This window comes from Melospiza melodia, chromosome 15 (genome assembly GCF_035770615.1).
Source record: "Melospiza melodia melodia isolate bMelMel2 chromosome 15, bMelMel2.pri, whole genome shotgun sequence".
NCBI lineage: Eukaryota > Metazoa > Chordata > Aves > Passeriformes > Passerellidae > Melospiza > Melospiza melodia.
The window spans coordinates 5,796,362-5,820,737 of record NC_086208.1 but is presented as its reverse complement, the minus strand read 5'-3'; the positions used below and the strand labels follow the sequence as shown (position 1 = coordinate 5,820,737).

At 42.3% G+C, this 24,376-nt stretch overlaps 2 protein-coding genes across 3 annotated transcripts; both read left to right on the top strand.

Moving 5' to 3' along the window:
• The first annotated feature begins 192 nt into the window (after positions 1-192).
• On the top strand, positions 193-9,120 carry MPHOSPH10 (M-phase phosphoprotein 10). Of its 2 annotated transcripts, XM_063169540.1 has the most exons (12): positions 193-306; positions 768-1,425; positions 2,187-2,344; positions 2,743-2,914; positions 3,192-3,333; positions 3,660-3,727; positions 4,404-4,541; positions 4,754-4,864; positions 5,101-5,208; positions 5,759-5,989; positions 6,820-6,987; positions 9,011-9,120. In XM_063169540.1, exons 1-11 carry the CDS (start codon positions 212-214, stop codon positions 6,967-6,969), a joined length of 2,031 nt encoding a protein of 676 aa, XP_063025610.1. In that variant the 5' UTR covers positions 193-211; the 3' UTR covers positions 6,970-6,987; positions 9,011-9,120. The 2 variants fall into 2 exon arrangements, with proteins under 2 accessions (XP_063025610.1, XP_063025609.1); XM_063169539.1 differs by lacking the exon at positions 9,011-9,120 and having other exon boundaries at positions 6,820-7,038.
• On the top strand, positions 9,112-24,305 carry FAN1 (FANCD2 and FANCI associated nuclease 1). Its single transcript, XM_063169536.1, has 13 exons — positions 9,112-10,438; positions 12,605-12,745; positions 14,025-14,220; positions 14,518-14,751; positions 15,219-15,350; positions 16,441-16,549; positions 17,270-17,389; positions 18,382-18,546; positions 19,481-19,649; positions 21,307-21,410; positions 22,149-22,343; positions 22,744-22,872; positions 24,074-24,305. The coding sequence occupies exons 1-13, from the start codon at positions 9,133-9,135 to the stop codon at positions 24,209-24,211; spliced, it is 3,138 nt and encodes a 1,045-aa protein (XP_063025606.1). The 5' UTR covers positions 9,112-9,132; the 3' UTR covers positions 24,212-24,305.
• The last annotated feature ends 71 nt before the right edge of the window (positions 24,306-24,376 follow it).

The window sequence follows — 24,376 nt, the reverse complement described above, 5'->3', positions numbered from 1 at the left end:
GAAGGAGGCGCTTTTAGCCGAGGGCTGGGCGAGGAGGCGGGGGTTCTTTGGTTCGGGAGGCGGGGATGCCGCCGCTCGGGGAACGGGGCGGGGCCGAGCTCCGCGGGCGGAACCACTGTGTGCGGAACCTTGCTGGCGGCGCGGGAGCCGCCCGGGCCCGAGCGCTGTGGCACGGCGGAGGCGGTGCCGGTCCGCACGTGTGCGCGGCGCGATGGCGGCGGTGCCGGCGCTGCCGGGGCTCCAGGGCATCCAGACGTGCCTCAGGGTGGCCGGAGCGGCCGCGGCGCGCCCCGAGCGCTTCCTCAGGTACCGCGGGGCGGCGGGGGGGCATTGGTAGCCGTAGAGAAAGGCCTGGCGGAGCCTGGCCAGGTGTAAGAGCTGAGGAGTGAGGCGTGGGAAGCGCAGTTACCTCTGAGCCACCTGGGTCTGGCTCTTGCACCATTGAGGTGTTTGCTGCTGAACTGTTCGCTTCCCCACGAGGTCTGGAGTGCTTAAATCAGATCAACATATTGTAAGATGCGGCTGCAGAAAGCTGGAATTTTCTGTCCAGCTGCTGCTTCACATACGAAGTGTAATAAAGGTGAAAGGATTAAGAGTTTAGTGTTTTTCCTCATGCCTGTGTAGTAGCAGTGCTCCACGCCGTGTGGGGGATGTCCAGCCGCAGCAGTCACCATTGAAAGTGCTGTTCTGTAGCACAGAGAACCACAGCGGGTACAACTGTGATTGGCTTCATGGAAAGTGCTAAACTTTTATTTTTGTGTTCTCAGTGTGCAGGATGGGCTGGCTGCCGACTTCAGAGCAATGACGAAGACTCTCTACGATTTGAATAAAGGAAGTAACATTGTTCGTGGGGGCCCTCTAAAAGAGCTGGTAATAGAAAATTTTGATGAAGAACAGATTTGGCAGCAACTAGAGCTCCAGAACCATGCAGTTCTCAATTTCTTCAAGAAATCCATTGCAAGGGATGCCGAGGATGAAGATCTTTGCCTTCTCTCAGACCAGGAAGAGGATGGCTCTGGTGCAGAGACCAGCAGTGACAAGGAGTTGGAAGACAACATAATGGAAGCAGAAACTGAACAGATGAATGTTCATTCAAAAGATAAAGATAAAAATAAAACTAAAGCTAAAGAAAAGCAAAGTAAAGTCAGAGAAAGCATAATGCAGAAAGACAGTGATGAGGATTCTGATATTGACTTTGATATTGAAGCTCTGGAGCAACAAGCTAAAACAGCCAAGGAAACCACACTGAGAAAGAAGGGAAGGAAATCTATAGTGGATGACAAGTTTTTTAAGCTAGCTGAGATGGAAGCTTTTTTAGAACATGCAGAGAAGGAAGACAAGGAAGAAGAAGAAGATGATGACATTAATTATTTTGAAGACATTATCTCAGATGATGAGGAAGACTCTGAAGAAGCTAAAGTCAAAGTAAGTTTTTTTCTTTAAATCAAAATCTGGCATCTGTTAGGATGACCATAAAGTGTTTAACTCTGTGTAGAAACTGCCAAGTTACATTTGTTTATGTGACTAATGATTATTTCTGAAGCTTTATTTTAACAGTTAAAGGTAAGAAAATTCCCTGGTGCAGAAGGACATAGTATCCTGCTATTCCAATCTCTCCTGACATGGGCCCTGGGCCTTTACATAAATAAAGGAAGAGATGATACCCACGGGAAATCAGAGACCTTGAGAATTGCAGAATAGGTGACCCAGCAAATTAAGATTTGTCACTCAGCATCTGGCAGTTAGAGATCACTGAGGTGGCTGATGCAGAGCAAAGGGCTTTTCCCAGGGATGTGGCCTTGTACCTCTGATACAACTTAAATTGATGAGTAATTGATTCAAAAATAAGTATTTTATTATTCAATATTTACCAGGCATTCTCACTAGCAAGTAAGAAATATGCCCAGGGAATTAGTGTGCATTCCAACAAGTATTTGGCAAAATCTACAGTTCCTTGGCTTCTGTATGTGTAAATGGTAGAGAACTGTAAACACCAGGAAAAGAAATCAGCTTTACTGTGGCATCCTACCACAGGTTAATGCATCACTGCCCTGAATTACTGTTGCACAGGCAGTGCTGTTCCCCAGGCACTAAAGACTCAAAAAGACAGAATACCCTTTGCTTTCTGTCAGTCTTAACAGCTGTGGTTTGTTGTTTGGGTTTTTCTTTCCCTCTCACCTTTTTAGCCAATTAAAAGTTCCAGAGATATGACATACAAAGATTTCTTTGATCCAGCTGATGATGATGATGGTGATGATGATTTAGTAGCTAATGATGCTGAAGAGGATCAGGAAGAGGAAGCAGACAGTGCCATTGAAGAGCAAAATGAAGAAAGCATGTCTGAGTAAGTAAAATGCAGGTGTCCTCATAATTTTACACTAAAGTAAAACAGAAAATACTGAGAATATCACACTCACTCTGGTCATGGTTTGCCATTCTCAGTTAACTGTTGTATGTTCATGGTTTGTGTTCTCACCTTATTTATATTTTTAAAATATTATCCCTTGATCTTTATTTGAATAAAGCATTTAAGAGTTTAAATAAGTTCTTATTTAAGAATAAGAGTTATTCTTATTATCCAGAAGTTTCCCTAGTGTCCTCTACCTTTAGGGGGATCCTTGAGAGCTGTTGTAAACTGTAAGTTACTTGTAACAGGTAAACATCTAAGGGCTGAAATATCTTCATGTGAAAAATTATAAAGGTTTCTCAACTTTTATTTTATATTAAATGTTATTGTTACAGGTTTGAGGATATAGATGAAATGGTGGAGCACATGAGAAGTAAAGAAGCTTCTAAAAAAGTAACTTTCAGTTTGCCAGATGACAGTGAAACAGAAGATGGAACTGAAGCACAATTAGAGAAGGACATCAGTCCCAGTGAAATAAAGTCCTCATTTGAGAAGAGACAGGAAAAGGTAATTTTGGTTTGGTTTTCTTTGGGGTTTATTCATATTTTATTTGGCTAATACTTCAAAACAGTGGCAAATAATTTTTTTTACTGACTGTTTCATTTGTTCAGAGTCCAGCAGATACAAAGAGGGGATTTAAAATTTATGGAAAACATGTGGTTTAACTACATAGATACATCTCCAATCATATATTCCCTCATGTACCTGAAATACATACTATTTTTTTGCTGTGAGTTTACAAGTGAGCTCTGGTTTAAACTTCCTAGGAAATTGTGTTTTCCAGATGAGCAAAAAAATAAAGAGCTTGGAAGAAGCACTGTTAGAGGAGAAGCCTTGGCAGCTGAAAGGAGAAGTGACTGGGCAGAAGCGCCCTGAGAACAGCCTTTTGGAAGAAACAGTGCTCTTTGACCATGCAGTGAGAATGGGTAAGGAGGGACAGGGCTTTGCTGGGTGTTCTGCCCTTTGAGCTTGCTGCAAACACCTGGGACTCAAGAGGACACCAGGTTAAACTTCTTGATGTGATTTTGAGGTTGCTTCACACTGCATTTGCACAGTGGAAACTACAGGAAATTGTAAATTTTATCAGCCTCACATAATAGGACTTACTTTTTATATTTACTTACTCCACCTTCAATTGCTACATTCTTGTGAAAGCTTTGCTTTCTTTTTCTGCAGTTTATTCTTTATAGAACAAGACCTATTTCTTGCTGGAGAAACATTAATCTTAAAATTCTTTGCCTTTTCCTTTCAGCACCTGTGATCACAGAAGAAACGACTTTTCAGCTTGAAGATCTCATCAAGCAGAGAATATTGGATGAGGTTAATATTATCTTACTGTTCCTCCTTACATTGTTCATAGACTTGAGTCACAGGGCACATTCCAAGGATGAGTTGGAAGCATTTCCAATGTTGGGTGTCGAATTATCTTAATTTCTGCAACTGGTTGTTTTGTTCTTTTGTCTTGATGAATGTGTTTTTAGATTTCTGAGGAGCCCTATTTTTATATCCCTGTTATACACCAGGGATTTTAGTGTTTTAGTGCACTTCAAAGCAGACTGTGTGCAGATAAAACTGTAAGGAGTTTATGTGGAATATAAAGCCAGCCTGTAACTGTTGGCTGTTACCATAACTGGTGCTCTGAGCAGTCTGACACTGACCAAAACTCAGTTGTTTGCTTCATTTTGCTTCAAAGCCACTGACAGAAAATTTGTATTTCGCAGCATGTTGAGTGTTACTGTTCATTGAATTTAAAAAGATGAGGAACAGTTTGTAACTTGTTATAGTTGTTGCCTTCATTCATAAAACCAAGGACACAAGCAGAGCTATAATGTTTATTACTTTTCTTTTAATGAAAGTGTGAAACTTGATGAGTCCTGGGATGCTACATGCATAAAGTAGTTAATGTGCCAGATAAATAATTGAAAAATGTTCTAAGTAAGATGTAGCTGGTACTTGGCTGTAGTTGCACTTGGTCCTTACTTTATGACTTTCTCAGGCATGGGATGATGTAGTACCAAAAGAGAAACCCAAAGAGGAAGCTTTTGAGTACAAGAAACGGATCAGTTTGGATCATGAAAAGAGTAAACTGAGTCTGGCTGAAATCTACGAGCAAGAATACATGAAACTTCACCAGGTAACACAAACCATGCTTTTCCTTTGGGTTTGAAGTTCACACTCTGTACTCTTGTGCCTTCATTTATGCATTTCCAAGTAGAAGTAATTTAGTCTTTCCCTGAATATTCACCAGAGAAAGGGCTCTGGATTGTAAATTGTGTTGTTACCAGTCTTGCTAAAGTAAAGTAGCCTTATGAATGGTGTTACAGTTACATTGCATTTTTAATGCAGCAAAAGACTGAAGAGGAAGAAAATCCTGAACACAAAGAAATTCAGGAAATGATGGATTCACTCTTCCAGAAGCTGGATGCACTTTGTAATTTCCACTTCACACCCAAACCAGTAAGTGCATAAGTTTTATAAAGCTGGGGGCTTTCTCCCTTTTTTTAATTGGATACTTTAAAATACATTCCAGAAATGGTAAACAAAGTAAACTTTGGTGTTTCCTGAGCTCATTCTTATTTCATATTAAATGCACTGTGATTGCCTCTAAACAAACCCAGCTAGTTGTGATCTTCAGCTGTCTGACAGCTGCTGAGGAGCTGTGCTCAGTCCTGAATGTGTCTCTTTATTTCCAGCCGGTGCCAGAAGTTAAAATCGTGTCCAACCTTCCAGCTATAAGTATGGAAGAAGTAGCACCAGTTGCTGTTAGTGATGCTGCTCTCTTAGCACCAGAGGAGATCAAGGTAAATATAAAATGGCATTAGGGGATTACAGAAGGATGTAATCTGTAAGTCAGTCAGATCACTGGGAATTCTGCCCTTCCCATCCTGGTGGGTGCTTCCTCACCCTGTGGACTTTTTTGGCCTAGAATTTTAGCATTGATGGTTGTTGGGAGGTTTTGAGGGCTGAGGTGGTTTTTTTGTTTGTTTGTTTGATTGCTTTTTTAGTTGTTTGTTTTTGGGGTTTTAGTTTTGGTGGTTTTTTCTGACTGGGGAAGTAGTAAAATTTATTTGGCACCAGTAGGCCATAATACTATGCTTTGTTTTTGATCTTAACTGTTCTATGATGGTCATTGTTTTCCCAATATTTATTTGGGTATTGAGAGGGGGAAAGCTAAACAACACTAGAGCAGAGCAATTAGCATGTCCTGGATCAGTTGTACAAATCTCATTTCCCAGCTTTTGTCAGGTTTTGGCCTTTGCCTTATCCTGAGCTCTCACCTGAAATATTGGAAATGCTCTGTGAGTTCTGTGAAGTGAGTCTTGTTTTTTGCACTGTTATGGATTTATTTAGGAAAAGAACAAAGCTGGTGATGTAAAAACTGATGCAGAAAAGACTCCCACAGACAAAAAACGAGAACTGAGAAGGAAAAAGCTCCGCAAACGTATGAAGCGAAAGGAAAGGGAGAAACGTCAGAAGCTTCTGGAAAAGATGAAACCAGAACAAGGCACAAAACTCAGCAAAAAAGCTGCTGCAGCAAAATTAAAAAGGCTTACCAAAGAAGGCAAAGCATCTCTGCTCAAGGTAAGACTAAACTTCCAAGGACAGATAATTTTTCTCTAGAGAGGAAAGGAAATTTATCCCGAAGAATTACAAGTATAAGGTTGGAAAAATGTGAAAAAGCTGTATGATACAATTACTCTATAAAAGTATGTTCATCAGGCAGAAATGATTTTGTGTGAGGTGCTACTTTTCTATTTATTTCAAAGTTCATAAAGTGATGTTCCTGCGAATATATTTTCTTTATTTCCTGCATTTACGCCATTCCACTTCATCAAGTGGGACTGCTTGAATGCACATTGAGGTTTCTGTGTTCTGTATAAGCTTTGGGTAATTTAAACTGTTTTGTAATACAATATTCCTGTTTAACTTTGTCCTTATTGTGGAGCCTTCCCTATAATCTCATCAGATTGATATTGTTTTGCAGGCTATAAAACAGTAAACTCGTGAACCACTTATGGTGCCTTTTAAATAAAACTCAAAAAATCTGAAATTTTGAAGTATTAGAAACTAATAGGAAACATAACTTCATTATTCCAGATGTTTGTACTTACCTTTTCAGAAGGCAAGTAGAACACAAAGTACAGATACCCTGCTGTAGTTCATGATGTGCAAGGATCTGTTCTTGATGCCTGCTCTTACCTATCAGGCTAATTGCTACATAGGAAGAGAATGTAATCTTTATTTCTTTAGATAGCAGGGGTGGACTAAAAATGTGGTGAACAATATCCTTTGAAAATCTGTTACCAGATCTTTTTTAACTGAAATACCATTATGCTTGAGTAACTAGTAAGTAATATAATGGTACTGTTTATACATTTCTTGGTTATAACAAATGTTTTGTCCAATGACAGGATGAAGGTAAAGACAAGGCCTTGAAATCATCCCAGGCCTTCTTTTCTCAGCTACAAGATCAAGTGAGAATGCAAATCAAAGATGCCAGCAAATTAAAAAAGAAACAGAAGAAGGAGAAAGCAATCTCTGTTCATAAACTAAAGTTGTAATTTACCTTTTTTATACAGGTACATACATATATACATCTTGTATATATTAAATTTTTTTTCTGAATTTGAGTAGGTTTTACTCTGTGTTGATCTTTAAAATACTTTATGAACTTCTAAGGTGATGTTCAGACAGTTTTCTATAGATTTCACTCTTATTTTCTACCATAGAACTCTGATTCGTTCCAAAAAGAAAGATTCTTGGTGTGGGCAGATATGTAACAGTGTAAAATACTCGACATGTGCTGTGACTTACAGTCTCTTTAATCTATAGCCCAGAGCTTTGTATCTGCTGTTTTAATAGCTCTAGATCTATAGCAGGAGGAACTGCATTTATTGAAGAACTCAGGATCTATCCAGGCATTTAAATTACAGAAATTCTGAAATTGTGATTGGCAAAAAGGGAGGACACAAAATATTTTTAAGCCTGTGGTAACTCAGAGCTAGGAAGTTTTTAACTTAGATGGAGTGCAAGAATGGTTCGGGTTGGAAGGGACCTCTGGGGTCATCTGGTCCAACCTCCCTGCTCCAGCAGGGTCACCCCAGAGCACAGGGCTCAGGATTGTTGTGGAACAGCTCCAGTGAGAGACTCCACACACTCCCAGCTCTCTGGGCAGCCTGACCCAGCTCAGTCACCTGCACAGTATGAAGAAGTTTTTCCTCACACTCAGGTGGAACCTGTGTGTCTCAGTTTCTGCCCTTTGCCTGTCCCATTGCTGGGCAGCACCAAGCAGGGCCTGATCCCTCCTCAGCACCTCCCTGCTTACACTGACACGCAGGGATGAGGTTCATGTGTATTTTTATCCCTCAGAGGAATAATCTCCCATACCAGCACCATGTCAGAGTCTACACGAACAATTAGCCTCAGGGTGAAAATATTTCACTATTTGCTTTTTGCTGAAAAGAAAAAAAAAACAAACAAAAAACTCACCACCAACAAAATAAACCTCTAGTTGCTGCTTCTGTGGCCCTCAGCTGTTTTCCACGCGTTGTCGTAAAAGGAAGTTTTGAATCTGCGGCGGGTGTTTGCGGCAGCCCCGCTGTGTGAGGGAGCGCGGTGCCGGCCATCGGCGCTGCATTGCTCAGGCCTGGCGGCGGGCGGAGCGGCCCCGGCCCGGCCCTCGGGGCGCGGCCTGGCCCCGCTCGGCCCCGGGAGCGGCGGGACACGCGCGGCTGCGGTGCCGGTGCGTGGGGAAGGGCGGGAGGCCGGGCGGGCTGGGGGGGCTCCGGCTGGGCCCCTTTACCCGGGGTACGGGCGGCTGAGGGCGTCCCAGCGCGGGAATGGCCGGCGAGGGGCGGGCATGCCAGAATGGCAGCCCCTGGAGCCTCTCGGGAACCTGGGCCCCGCCATCCGGAGCACCTGGAGAGCGGCTCCAGAGAGACGGCTGCTCCTGGGCCCCGGCCCTGGCAGAGCTCGGCCCGGGCCCACCGGCACGGCTGCCGTGAGGGTGAGGGCTGCAGGATAGCCCAGAGAGTGCTTGGCACCGAAAATAGCCTGTCAGCAGCAAACAAGACAGTGATAAAATGATCCCAGCGACAGGGCGAGGACCAATGGCCATAAACTAAAACGCAACAAGTTTCACCTCAGCATGAGGAAGAACTGCCCGCTGAGGGTGCAGAGCACTGGGAGGGCTGCCTGGGGTGGTCATGGAGTCTCCCTCTCCGAAGACATTGCAAACACACCTGGGTGGTTCCTGTGTCACCTGCTCCAGGTGCCTGGGCAGCGGGGCTGGACTGGATGGTCTCCGGGGATGCCTTTCAACTCTGACTATTCTGTAAAAATTACAGGACTTGCCTATTTGAATTCCAGGTTCACTTGCTGATGTAAATGCAAGCTTGAGATTACTTTTCTATTTATTAAGCCATTTAAAGGCAGCTGCAGCGCTCAGCTTCTTGTGGTATGCTTCCCTGTGTGGTAAGGCAAGCTAAAGGACAGTAGCATTGTAAGTTAAGGATTGCTTGACTTCTCTGCCTCTCTTCTGTTCATCTTGGTTGCATCTGGTACCTTGGAAGACCACTCATTCAATGTATTTTTTATTTCAAGGCATGTCAGAAGATTACAGATGGAAAAGGAAAAGCCAAGGAAAGTCTTTTAAGTATTGCAGAATAAAGAAATGTAGCCTGAATGGAGTTGTCTGGGCCACGTAATCGCTGTGAAGTTTTGTAATGGCAGAAGCTAGGTCTTCAGGAATCAAAAGATCCCAAACAAGTTTGTCACTCAGTAAAAGTAAGAAAAAAAAGGAGACAACAAAAAAGGTGGAAGTTACGGGAACGCCATCTACACCTTCAGCATCATCCTCCATTACTTCCTTTTTTAACAATGTTCCCCCTGCCAAAGTTAGCTGTCCCATGTGTGGGCAATTGGTGCCAAGATACGGAATAAATAAGCACATTGATGAAACATGTCAGAGAAACCGTGGTGAGATTGGTGCCATTGATGCTACACTGACTTCTTTTAGGAATAAGAGTCCCCCAGCTGCAAATCTGAGCAATAATTCCAGCTCATATTTTTCCAAAAATGTCTTAAATCTAGAAGCAAGTCCTTCCAAGAGTAATTTATTGAAAGGAGGAGGGAGTGCAGCTCAACAGACTAGTCCTTATTTCAGCAATCATAGTTCAGTGTTTAGTGAGAACAGTGAATCCCAGGCCAGAACAGTTAGAACAGTCTCCTTGGGAAGCTTGTCTGCCAAGCTGTCCAGGAGACGCTGCCTGCAGGGAGGAAAGCAGGTCCTGTATGAGGAGATCAACTCTTCACCTCCAGCTGTTCTCAGTGCCTGTGGAAGGGCTGCAGCCCCTGATGATGATGATGGGGATGAGACTGATGCTGGGCAGAGTTCTCAGAAAGAAAATCAGCCTTCTCAGAGAGAGCACCAGGAACATTTTTCAAAGAGGGAACCCGAGTTTCAAAATGAAATAAACAAATGTAATCAAGAAGACCTTGTGGACATGGTTCAAGTGCAATTACTGGCTGATAACAGTAAGGACAAAAGATTCCCATCTGGTACTAGGAGCACCAAAGCAGAAAGCTGCTCTGAAGGTGGGATACTTAGTCCTAATAGATGTGAAACATCTCTGGCCATCCACACTTCAGCAGAGCTGACCAGTAATTTGGACATAGAGACTCAGCCTCACACTGAGGTTACTCCTTCAAAGACAGAAGTGAACAGTGGGACAGAAAATTGCTTTGGCAGGGATGATGCAGAGGTACTTCCTGTGGAAGTTCTTGAAGACTTTGAGAATGACATGAACCATCCTCTGTTAGAAACTGTGGAAAAGTCAGAATCTCAGGATTCCACTGGGGACATTCTAGACAAAATAGATGAGGTCCTCTCTGTGCCCAGCTCTCCTGGTCACCCCTACTACCTCCAGAACTTTCTAGTAGTGCTGCGAGCAGTATTGCAGAATGAAGATGATGTCAGACTATTTAATGAACAAGATTTGAACATTGTAACCAAGTTCTACAAATTATCAGGTATCTTTTTATTTTAAATACATTTCCACATTCGCTCTTGTAGTGGAACATTCTTACATAGTTTAATGTCAGAAGTGCTAAATCAATTGACCATGTAACTTGATGAATTTTTTAAGGGAAGAAGCTGCTTCTTCTCAGGAGATGTACCCCTTTTTTTAAAATAAACTCTGCTAATGTAGTTAGGTGCAGTTCCTGAGGGAATGGGGGGACACAGCCTCCCTCAGCCCTCCCAGCAGCCTGGTGGATCTGAGCTGGCCATGGGCACAAGCAGCCAAAGCAGGGGGGTCTGCAGAGCACTCCAGACCATAAGAATATTACAGCAGGGACAGCTTGGAGCTTGGTAATGCCTTGTTTATCTTGTGGTGGTTAAAGGGGAATATATAAAGAAAGAAAGCAACATAAGTCTTATTACTGGCTCTCTGAGGCAAGCAGTAGGTGCACGTTGTTTGCATCCAAAGATCCAGGAATAAACTCACTGTTAGGCCAGTAATGCATGCTGGCATTGGCTGCTTTGACAAACACTAAAAGAGATGTTCAGGATACACCTTCCCCATTTCCACAGTTCCCTGGGTGTGAACAACACTGATCAGTAACAGGACCTTGTTCTGATAGATAAGAGAGCTTCTTGTTTCTCTTTCAGTACTGTGAGTTGGGAATACAGGAAGAATTACTGTAAGGTGGTGCTGATAAATCCATGTCTGCGCTGGATGAAACAATCTCTCTTTGCAGGGTAGGAAAGATGCAGCAGTTGAGCTGTGAGAAGTGAGAGGATAGCACTAAGTCAATAGATAACAAATCCTGGACAACTGGCAGATGGATGTCATTGCCTTCAAGAAATACCAGGCAGGATACTTTAAAAGTTCAGGTAGATGAGTTATCTGTCCCACATGAGAAGTGTCTACCCATTTCTGTTGTCATAACACAAAAAAGCCCAACACACACCTGTTTAGTGCAATGAAGTTGCTTGAATATAAATATTTTCCAGTATTTAATTATTTTCTGCAGAAATACCTACCATTCTTCAGTGAGCTGTCTCTAACTCAGTGTAAGTTTATGAAGCTTATTATGAAATTATTATTGCAGCCCTAGTTTGTTCAGTTCCATGGCCTGGAGAAGGAATGTTGGTGTGTTAACCTTTTTCCTCTCTCCAGAATGATAAAAACTGGGGACAGACTTTAAAGGAGTTAAACCCCACAGAGAAAATGACAAGCTTATATGTGAGAATGTAGTTCTCCCAGTGAACTGATCCTGGAAACATTCTATTAAAGAAAAGGCTGAAAAAGTCTTATAAGGACAGGAGAATTGTTAAATAAACATTTAATGTTCATCTGCCATTTCTTAAGCATGTCTAGATCTTTTAGTGTTTCAGTTTTTTTATTAATGATCAGTTTCAGTTAAGCAGCAATAGACAGGGGTAAAAAATTTAGAAGTTAATGGGGGTTGAATTAAGTAGTCAAAAGGTTGTTGAATGTAGTAATAATAGCTAGACTATTTTCAGTTAAAATTTAATAAGCTATTTTGTTGAATTTCAGCATTGTTAGTATTTAAAAAGTCATTCTAAAAGGTACTTTAAAAGAATACATCCCTGATAAAAATCAAATGAATAGGAGTTTTTTTTCTCATTGTCTTCTTTCAGTAGATGTATTAGTATAATTTGGCTTATCTTTGGAAAAATAAGGACCTGAAGAATGCTGCACAGAGAAATATTCTGTGATTATGAAATTATTCTGTCAGACTGCAGCTTCTTTTGTTCTCTAGCGTGAAATATTTGGTTATTGAGTGACTCTTTAACAAAGCAAAAAGACCTACTTAACCAACACAAAATGCAGAGTTGAAAAATGAAGTTCTCTTTTTCTATAAAACTAAATATTTCTTGAAGGGTAAGCATGTCAAAAGGCATTTTAGTAATGTCCATTATCTACAAAACATGTTGTAATACTTTTCTACCCACAAGACTTAAAAATTCTAATGAACTTATGAATTACTTGGAAAGGTAAGTCTGGTATTTTACCAAGTCTGCTTGTAGAACACAGGGAGATTTAAAATGTGCTTTAGAGAGTATGTGCATCAAAATGGTTTTTCAGATTAATGTGGTGATTGTGCCTAGTACTGTGTTTAGAATTGACTCTTCTTTTTGTCCTTCCCTGCTTTAAATGACATTTGCAGTTGGTGGGCAGAAGTTGTATGTGAGACTTTTTCAACGCAAGCTGAACTGGTTAAAGGTGAACAAAATAGAGTATGGGGAGATAAGTGTGGATTTGTCACCAATCATTGAAGAACTGGCTGAAGCCAGATTCCTACAAACAGGTAAGGCCAGCATTAATAAACCTTTAAAATACTACAAATAAAATGTGAAGTTGTGTCAGGTTGGAGATCAATGCAGTGCATGCTTGTCTGTGCCTTGGGGAGAGAATAGAGGAGCAGAATAAAGGCTTCAGGTGGACGAGTGGTCTTGTGAAAATACAAATTGTGCAGATTAGATAATGGAGAAGACCAGCTTTTCTGAACAGTGGTTTTTTATAACTCAACAGAATTTTTTAATCTTAGCAGTTGTTTTGAAGTTGGGAAGGGTGTTCTTTTTCTGGTTATTCCTTTCCTTCAAAGTAGACCTGTGTAAAGGTCCAGAAGAAGGTGCAGAAGAATTTCAGGGTGAACCAGATAGCATTGTTAATGCATTTTTGAAGAACCTGATGCCCGTATAACTTAGGTCAAAGTTACAAGGTGCTAATATAGCTTGAGTTGTAAGATATCAATATAACCTGATATATCTATATAACCTGATATCAATATAACCTAAATAATGACTTTTTATATATCTATATTATCTGATATCAATATAACCTGAATCATAACTTTTATACCTGTATAACCTGAATCACAGCTTTTTATACCTGTATAATCCAAATCATAACTTTTTTATACCTATATAACCAGATATAAATAACTTCTATACAATGTAATGGAGTATATGGTTAACTAGTCCTTAATGCTGAATAGACAAAAAAGAAGAAAATAACTCACCAGGTAGATACCTTTAGAGATAGATAAGTATAGTTAAGGAGAAATTGGTAAATGTAAAGCCAGTTAGCCACAAAATAAAGCATTTAGACAGGTTAGGACCAGACAGACCAAGGAATGAGGTAACTTTGTATGCTCCAAAAACAAAGTGGAAAAGTTCAGATGTGAAGAAGACTTTGGAAGCCTTATTAAAGACCCCTTGAGGTGCAAGCACAGTGCAAAAGATCATACCATGTAAATTAGTTCTGCCACCTGTGTGATGATGTTATAGTGACAGAGTAACACTGAGAAATACTTACTGTATAAATATGCCACAGGTGGTATAGCAATATATATAAATATACCAAAGGTGGGTGAGTAAGGTGGAGAAATCCCCCTCACCTGCAGTGCTGCAATAAACAAATACCTGCTCTATGGACTACAGTCTATGGGGTTTTATTTCCAGCCTATCTTTGGGGCATCAAACCTAAATCATTAGATTGGTACTAGGTTGTATGAATGCACTGTGAACTGTTGCTTGACACAATAATATGACACAGTGAATATATGTGGATAATTTTACTTTTAGAATCTGAATTGGAAGACCTGTGTGAAGGGTTGGATTTGCTTTCAGCCCCTGAGCTAAAAACACTGGCAAAAATCTTTCACTTGCCAAACCCAAATGGTCAGAAACAGCAACTCGTGGATGATTTTCTGAAGTTGTCAAAGCAGCGTTCCATCTTCAGCAGGAGTCAGGCTGGTATTGGGACAGTGATTTTGAAGAGGTAAATGTTTACAGATAAATTTTGCAGGTGAACGGAAGTTGTGCTTCAAATGACTGAAATCTAGATGCCTTTTCAAGAGAGGAATGCATTTAGTAGATTTCTTAATAAAAAGCGTGGCATTACATTTCAATTCACAGTGAGTCAAAGAGAAGAGTAAATACTAAACTGCATACTCTGCTTCTTTCAAGGGAAATCAAGATTGTGCATTAATTGGATTGAAAAAAAAATTTCTCATGCTTCATTCAGTATGTTTTAGTTTTAACAAGTCATGTATAATATTTTGATTTGTCCTTGCAGGGTGAAGGAGCTGGCTGGAAGATGTGTCAGGGTGTGCAGGGAGGCTCGGGCTGTCTTTTCCCGAATGCTGCTGCTGTTTGCCCTGCCCGAGTCGCTGGAGGAGGAGGAGGCTGGCAGTGCTGGTCAGGGCCTGCTCTCCACAGTGCTCAGGGCAAACATGGGGCACATGGTGTTCCCCAGTTACACTGTAAACAGGAAAACACAGGTCTTCCAGGACAGAGAGGATCTCATCAGGTAGGGAGGGCTTTGGCAGCTTGGAAATCTGTTCGTTTCTAAAAGAGCTTTACTGCAGCACTTGTGCAGGCAAATAAGAATTCAAATGTAGAACTCCAGATGTAAATATGTAGAAGTGTTAATTTTGCAATTATTTTAAGTACATTTTTGTATTGAGGTAGGACTTGTAAGTCACAGTGGCTTGCATTTTGGAACAAAATAGCTTATTTATTTGCTTCATGATCATGTGATGAAAGCTGTTTCTTCATTTGCTGTGCTGATTCTGAGATAAAAAAAATTATATTCTCTAGTGTTAAATAAATTTAAACATAATGTTCCTTGCTAGTTTAAACTCTGCTAATCCCACAAGACTGAGAATAAAGATGGCTGCATGGTTTAATGTCTTTAGAGACTGTAAGGGAAATAATTTATTTCTTTCAACTGTAGATGCTTTGCAAGTGTAATAAAGTTGTGGATTTTTACCACAGGTATGCAACTGCTGTTCATCTGTCAAATGATATAGCCACTGCAATGGTAAATGGGAACTGGGAAGAAGCCAATAATCTCTATTTGTATGCTAAAGAAACCTGGAATGAACTGAAGAATCACCCCTCTTTGAGGTACTGATCTGGAAACTGTGAAGTGTATTATCTTACCTTGGGTACTTTTCCTTTGGAGAGAGGCTTATCAACTAGAGATGTTATTTAACCTGATAAAGCAAGAGACTTTAATGCTCTTGAAAGCTTGGAACTTCCTGATTGTTTAGCTTTTAAGTTACAATATGAAAAGACCTTTTTTGTAAAATCTTGAGAAAGAGTTGGTAGGCATGGATATAGCACTGAAACAGTTCTGTTCTATGTGCCAGTGCAGGAGGATAGGAGTGCAGGAGGATAGGAGCCTTATTTTTCCCTTGTCATAGTGTTTTTTAAATGGCTTTCAAACAAATGGCAATAAGCAGAAAATTGACTGTGAACAAAAGATGTTGCAAATGTTATGGGAAAACATGCTGGGTTATTCATGTCTTTAGATTTCCTAGTGGGTGTTGCTCAGGAAATGTTACTAAATATCTGAGACCTGAAATAACATTTATTGGGTTTGAAGTGTTCTTCATCAGTTTTTCTTTTAATTATTTTGGTTTCTGACTTAATGACATACCACAAGTTAAAGCCTTACACTTGGCATTATATTCAGTTCCATGGCAACTGATTTAAAATAATATTCATAGAGGGTTGTTTACTCTGAAGACAGTGGAAAAATATTTTTTGATTTAAAAAGGCATTCAAAAGACTTTGTCATGAAATACAGAGGTGCCTACTGAAAAGATGTTGGTCTTCTTTTATGGCAGGAAATTCCTGTTCGAGTGCTTTTCTTTTGTTCAGCTTTGTTTCTGAACTGGAACTGCTGACTTATGAGAATGAGTTGGTAACAATATGTGATGTAGTAAGTTGCTGTTCTCTGTCTGTTTTAAAACTGATTACCTGATAATTCTACTGATGTTGAAACTAAAATATGCTGTGCACAAGTGCAGCTTGCACCTGCTCCCTAAGCCAAACTATTGCCTTACCTTTGGGTTCTTGACTTTGCAGCTGGGATACTAATTTCAGATAAATTTGGATATATAAAACATTTAGTTTGGTAAATGCTTTAGGTATGAACATTCTTAGTAAAACTGACATCATTCAGTTGGTCTGAACTGCTCTTATTTTTCAGCTATCACAGAACTTTACCTGATTACCTGCGGCGTTTCACAGTTGGCTGGGTGTACACAAGAATCCTTTCTCAAGGAGTTGAAATTCTGCAGAGACTTCACAAGTATAAGGTAAAGTGAATAGAAATATGTGCTCAATTTTTGTACATCAGTTTACATTTCTAAAGTGGCTGGAAAATGGTGGTAATGTTTGCCAGTACTTGCTACAGTTCTAGTAACAAGTTACTTTTAAGGGAAAAGTGTCCCCTTTTTGGTCTGCTTTAGAAAGTTTTAAATTGTTTTGATTTCTGCTTATGCTTTTAAGATTTACTTAGGATTTTTAAGATGTAATGCACCATAAAACTATTGCTGAGATATGCTTGTTTCATTATTTAAAGATACCTGTGTTTCACTAGATTTGGCTATTGCTTTTAAATAAGAAAAATCTTGAAAGAGAATTCTTCTAGAAATCTCTGCCCCTTCCTTAAGGAATTAACATCTCCAAAGGCCTCTGACTTACATGTTAAAGTAAGTCAGATTATTTAGAAAAAGACTTCACTTCTGCAACAAAGCAACAAGTAATACTTAAGATATTTTTCATATACAATAAAGATAAAAATGCTGTATTTTTGCAGTTAACCTTAAAGTTTACATAAAAATATCTCTTTTCTAGAGTTTTTAAGATACACATATGGATCTGAAATGGGTATATTGGGTAGTGGAGTAAAAAGTAGGTTTGGATTGTCCAGGACAAAGTTTCTGTACTATTCATTAATTAGAAGGGAAAGTGACAAGCTAACTTGAACTTGGTTGTGTAACCCAATTAATAAAGGTGCAATCCCATTGCTACAGGAAGCAGTGCAGCAGCTGCAGAGCCTCCTGGCCCAGGATGTGTATTGTACTGACAGCAGAGGGAGATGGTGGGATCGGCTGGCTCTGAACTTACATCAGCACTTGAAAAACACTAAGAAGGTATCTGGCAAGCTGGAAACACTGCAGGCATTGTCTGAAAACCTTTTTTAAAGTATTTCTTACGGAAAGAACAGTGGAGTAGAGTCTCCTAAAAATGCAGATTTTGTTAGGAATCCTAAGGTCAGACAATCAGTTTCAACTAAGAAAATGAATCAATTTTGTTATCTTATACTGATTAGTAGAAATTGAGAGGAATTTTTTTTACTGTACTAGTATAAATTTGAATCCAGAACCCTCCTTGTGCAAAATGTTATTGATTGGTTAGAACTTTCCCACTCAGTTAGCAAGCTGGTGCTGTCCTGCATGCTCATTCTTACACTCACATGTTTGTGACTCAATTTCTCTTGAGCGGAGAGGTGCAGAGGGGTGCGAAGGGGTGCAGAATGTTGCAGAGGGGTACAGAGGGTTGCAGAATGTTGCAGAGGGGCACAGAGGGGTGCAGAGGTTTGCAGAGGGTTGCAGAGGGGCACAGAGGGGCACAGAGGGTTGCAGAGGGATGCAGAGGGGCGCAGAGGGATGCAGAATGTTGCAGAGGGGCGCAGAGGGGTGCAGAGGGGTGCAGAGGGTTGCAGAGGGGCGCAGAGGGATGCAGTGGGGTGCAGAGGGTGGCAGAGGGGTGCAGAGGGTTGCAGAGGGACGTAGAGGGGCGCAGAGGGTTGCAGAGGGATGCAGAGGGGTGCAGAGGGGCACAGAGGGTTGCAGAGGGGTGCAGAGGGTTGCAGAGGGTTGCAGAGGGATGCAGAGGGGTGCAGAGGGGCGCAGAGGGGCACAGAGGGGTGCAGAGGGATGCAGAGGGATGCAGAGGGGTGCAGAGGGTTGCAGAGGGGCGCAGAGGGGGGCAGAATGTTGCAGAGGGGTGCAGAGGGTTGCAGAGGGGCGCAGAGGGCCGCAGAGGGATGCAGTGGGGCGCAGAGGGGCACAGAGGGATGCAATGGGGTGCAGAGGGGTGCAGAGGTCTCAGTGAGCCCTTGTTTGTGCCCTCTGTTTGCCAGGCCATCGGCTGCATCCGGAGGGCGCTGGCGGACGCGGCCGTGCGCACCGGGCACCGCCTGGCGCTGTGCCAGCGCGCCCTGCGCATCCGCGACTCCCCCAGCTGCAGGCGGCTGCAGGGGCTGCTGCAGGACCTGCCCCTCCTCACCGTGCACGACGTCACTCACGTAAGCAGGAGCTGCAGCTCCTCCTGAGCTCTCTTACTTCACACAAGGAAAAGTAATCTGGGAGACTTGTTACAAGCCGTGCGCCAGCTTCTGACTGACATGGTGCAGGAAGAGGAACACAAATGTGGTTTTTTGTTCTAAAACAAAAGCCTCTTGTAATCAAATACTTCTGCACTGGTCAGCTTCTTAGCTGAAGTTAGTCAGCTGTACGCTGATCTAATTTGCATTGCTTTGTATTTGTTATGGATGTGATCATCCATAAACTCCAGTAATTTATCAGTAATGCCCTCAGAGCCTTTCTGGCTGAAGAGTCTGATCAGATCAGTGCATTGCCTCTGGTGGCTGCAGGCCAAGCGTTCTGTGTGACAGAAAAAGTAATAGTAACCTTAGCATGTTGTCAGCATTAGATTAATGGCTAAAAAAGATGCCACTGTAATTTTAGGAACCTTTGGAAGTTACGCACTCTGAATATGTGTTATGCAAATATTCAGTGTAGGGCACTTGCATCATATTAGAATGGATTTTTAAAAAATCTATCTTTTCCATACCATTATAAAGATAACTCTGTCTGGGCAAAATGAGAGCAGAGCCTCACTTCCTCTCTCAGCCTCCTCACCATGTCTCCCTGCAGCCCCTCTTTGTCTCTGCCCAGGTCTGTCTCCTCATTTTTCCATGTTTTTGTTCCTGGTCCTGCGTATAGAAAGGCTACATTCCCATCTGCCCAGAATTTTTGCTAGACATTTATTTTCTTAAAAATGTGCCGGTTTATGAAAGCTAAAGAGGATGATTTCAAAGGAATGACAGGTTAAATTTTATTCAGTTAATTTTTGGAAACAAATCTAGTTCTGATTTTAAGAAATCTGAAAAGGGGATTTTGGGCTAAAGCTTTTTCAATGTGATGCTGGAAAGTAACCAAATGTTTTAATATGTTCAGGTTACAATCAGTGGAAAGATGTGTCCTCAGACAGGAATGGGAAAATCTGTGTTCCTCATGGAGGATATTGGTGATGGAGAAGGAGGCCAGGACTGCAGTGTATCCACAGTCATGTGCTCAGTTGAGGAGCTGGCATTAACTCATTACAGGAGGAATGGCTTCGATCAGGGTAACAGTGCTGTTGCTTTGGGGGTATTTTGCAGTAAAATAACTGTGGGAATAAGTAAAGAAACTATTTATTTTAGGCTGATTCTGTTTCCTTCCCAAACACCTCTAATACATCACTTCCTTACCAAAGTGCTCTAACATGTATTTTCAACCTGACCTGCTTTAATGATTTGCTGCCTTCATTTACCAAAGGTGGTTTTCAAATGTATTAGGAAAAACCCCAGTGTTTTTTCTTCATCTACACAGAAAATCACTTACTTTGCCTTCCTTACTGTTGAACAGCTAAGGGTAAAACAATTTGGGTTAAAATTCTAGCATTATCATTCAAAGGAGTGTCACTAATGAAATGCAAACCTCCACTGATTATTGCTACTAGATGTACATGAGAACAGGATGTACCAATAGCACAAACACTGCAGGATTTATTGAAAAGGCTCTATTGGTAGTATTTAATGTATTTTTACAAATTAGGAGCTATGAAGCCATCAACTAGTAAGAATATATAGGTCTGTTTTACAGGAAAAAAAAACAAAATACAAAAAGGTAGACAAGTTATTTTTGAAGATAAAATTTGTGCCTTTCTATAAAATATATATATTAATATAGTTTAATTTTATTGATAATACTGTTGCAGCAAAAGTGGCCACATCAGAAAAAGGTAAAGAGGAAGGGAACAATATTTAGAATCAGGGAGAATTGTGCTGAAATCCCCATTCAGTTCCTCACTCCCACCCACTCGCCATTGGTCTTCTTGGCTCAGTTTTGAGCCAAGTGTGAGTGGCCATGTGTGATTTAGTGATGATCCACAATGGCCATTCCAGCTCCATGCACACACCCCAACACACACATGCTCTCTCTCATATGTGTGAGGTACCCTGCATGTATAATGCACATACACTACATTATATGGTGTATAATTACATACATACTCTGGGATCTGTATGTGTGATGGGTAACATTACACATACTGCTCTAGATAATGTGTGTACTAACAGACTAATAACAAACACGCCTCACAGAGTGCCTGAGGGAGCTCTGGGGGTCACCTGCTCCAACCTCAGCTCAAGAGCCAGCTCTTCCAGACCATGTCCTGCTTTAGAGTGTCCCAAGGAGAGTGAGTCCACAGCAGCCTGGGCAGCCTGTGCCTGTGCTCCATCACCTTCACAGGGAAAAAGTATTTCCTTGTGTTTGCATACATATACATATATATACACATATATATAGTCATACATGTATATGTTTCCCTATGTTCATATAGATAGAAATGTTCACAGAATCACAGAACCACTGAATGGTTTGGGTTGGGAGGGCTCACAGTAGGGTCATCTGGTCCACCCTTCCTGCTCGAGCAGGGTCATCCCAGAGCACCTGGCACAGGACTGTTGTGGAACAGCTCCAGTGATTGTCAGTGTTAGCCCAGTAAGCTTTGTGGGGGCCAGGCAGGGATGGAAGCTGTGCTGCAGCTGAAGGCCCCTGCCCTGGGAGCAGCAGGCTTGGGGAATGGGGCAGAATGAGCTGCATTTGCAGCTGACACCAGCTGGCATGAACCTGAACGTGGCCAGATTATTTCTGCTTTGGGTCATGATGGTTCAGTACCTCTTCATATGACATTGATGTAGGAATTAATGTTTCCATTTTTATTAAACTCTGCCCTTTAGGTATTCATGGGGAAGGCTCAACGTTTATTACATTGTATGGGATTCTGATGTGGGATATCATTTTCATGGATGACATACCTGACGTGTTCAGAAATTCCTATCAGGTAATTTTGAAAGGCTTTCTTTAGTTAATTTATTTTCCCATTGCTGTAGACTCAGTAACCATGTTAAAATCTTATATGGGATTAGATTAACATTTTATTCTGAGGGACTTTCCAGACAGATCTTGGTGTTTCTTTCATTTTATTATTTGTTATATTTGATTTATTGTATTTTGTGGGATTGTGTGTGGCAGCCGTTTCTGTAAGGCTGTTTCCTAAGCACTCTGCATTTGCTTTTGGAAATGGCTCTCGGGCCCTCCCTGCTCAGCAGCGCCAAAGCTGAGTTAAAGCTGAATTGCTGCAGGGGCTTTCCGCACCCTGAGCGTGCAGTGCTGGCCCGGGGCCGCTGGGGGATCCGCCCCGGCTTCATCACGGCTTTGTTCTTTCACCTCACGCTGCTCACTGTGCCTGAGCTGTCTTGATCCCGGTCCCAGATCCACCTGGAACTACTGCTCAGAGTGCTGGGAGTGCACAGGATTCTTTGTCTGTTAAAGGAAATCTCTGTCTAGGGTTCAAAACAGCAGAGCAGAGACCAAGATGTGGCCAGTGTTTGTTGCACTGGCACTGGGTGCAATATTTTTCCCATTTAATAAATATTTTTATGGTGGTCATGTTCTAGATAAATCAGTTCAATGTTTGATTGACTTTGTAGTTAAGAAAAATATGAAGCAGGACATTGTCATTCTGGGAACAGCTGCTGTGGTGGCAGTTCCTGAGAGCTGGATTTACCCTTTCATCCAGACATCCCCCCTGGATTTATACACTGACAGCTTCTATGAGAACAGGAGGGCTGTCATCGAGGCCAGGCTCCAGCAGCTTCACACAGCTTCCTCAGAGACGCTGGCAGAGCTGGTTGCTGACGTCTGGAGCACTCAGGAGGGAAAAGCAGCAGCCCTGGTTAACTGGGGACGTTTTACTTCCCTCCAGCAAGTCCAGGTAAGTGGCTGTTGCCCAGCATGGGCACTCCAATTAGGCTTGACATTCAATTACCCATGGCCCTGGTGTTCTCGTGGCTTTATTGAGGCACTGAGCCGTGGCAGATGGAGAGTGGTGGGAGGCAGGAATTGGAATTAGGGATTATTGTGCTGAAATCCCTGCACAAGTAGTGTTACAATTTTCTCATATGGTCACTTTTCCTGTAACGGTAGCTGAGAGCACAGCAGGAAAATTGATGTAAGAAACATCTACTTATGTTTCTTGTTACGTTTCCTGAGACTGAACAAAGAGCTGAGGTGGGCCATGCAGTATTCTTGGAACAGTATTCTTGTGAGGGCTGGGAAATGGTTCTGCAGGAAATCAAACCAAACCAAACCAACCAGCAAAGCCTCTCTTGCAGAGCCTGGTGTCCTGCCTTGGAGGGAGGTTCCTGAGTGGTGTTTTCCAGCGGCTTTCCAGGGACCTGCGGCACTGCCGGGGCGGCCTGCCCGACCTGCTCGTGTGGCGCTCCCACAGCCAGCACTTCAAGGTGGGTGGGGAGCACGGAATACCCAGTGCTCAGCTGCCTTCCCAGGGTAAAACCCCAATACCCAGTGCTCAGCTGCCTTCCCAGGGTAAAACCCCAATACCCAGGGCTCAGCTGCCTTCCCTCTGTGGAACCCCAATACCCAGTGCTCAGCTGCCTTCCCTCTGTGGAACCCCAGTACCCAGTGCTCAGCTGCCTTCCCAGTGTAAAACTCCAATACCCAGTGCTCAGCTGCCTTCCCTCTGTGGAACCCCAATACCCAGTGCTCAGTGTAAAACCCCAATACCCAGTGCTCAGCTGCCTTCCCAGTGTAAAACCCCAATACCCAGTGCTCAGCTGCCTTCCCTCTGTGGAACCCCAATACCCAGTGCTCAGCTGCCTTCCCTCTGTGGAACCCCAGTACCCAGTGCTCAGCTGCCTTCCCAGTGTAAAACTCCAATACCCAGTGCTCAGCTGCCTTCCCAGGGTAAAACCCTGCCCTAGTCAGCCCACACAAATGGTGATTTCCTTCTTGCAGCTCGGCCTCCTTGCCCCCATGGAGCACTGGGTGATTATCTGCTCCTCTAGTGGGTTTAGGGAGCAGACATGCTCAGCATGTGCTGAGAAAAGGTCTTTGATTAATCATAATCTAAAGCACCTGTTACAATCAGCCACATATTGACTGTTGTTAGCAAGGAGTTCTTCTGGCAGCACTTAGACAAAATCTGCACTATTTGAGTCCACAGCAACTGTGTCTGTGTCTGCTACAGAAATTGAGTAAACAGTCATGGATGGTGCCTTGCACAGTAGTGGAATAGCTGCTAGAGGACTATTGAACGTCTCATCTGTTGGAGCAGCTTGTTATGTGTTTATGGTACAGAGCTGAATAGCAGAAATTAGTTCTCTAGGGCACCTGGATAAGCTGCTGTCAGCATCAGCTGGAGCAGGTGAGGGTGCAGACATTTGATTTTGCAGTATGAGAGATCTTCATTCACCAGGGCTTCTCTTTGTTTTGGTGGGTATTTACTATATAAAATTTCATTCTCTTACAGTTAAATTTTGAAATATGGAGTAATAATTAAGCACCCACTGGACCCTCCATTGTGCTAAGATCTCCATTATTTTTGTTGCAAATAACAGCTGTTAAAAATACTCCTTGTGTGGGAGCTAGTGATCCTTCAGTTCCTCCAGGGACACACTTGTAACCATGTCCCTTTCCTTGTAGCTGGTGGAGGTGAAGGGCCCCAATGACCGCCTGTCTCCCAAGCAGGTGCTGTGGCTGAGTGAGCTGCACAAGCTGGGGGCTGCAGTGGAGGTTTGTCACGTGCAGGATGTTGGGGGCAAGAGCAAACGCCTCAGCTGACACAGGTTGGATCATGTGGGCAACTCGGGTGTTCCTAAAGGAATGGGTCGCACACACCGATGACTGCTGATTAATAAAAATAGTTTCTTCTAAATTCTGGTTTCTTGGAACATTACCATAGTCCTTTTTAGCACAAAACATTCTAAAATGTAATTTGAGAAAACT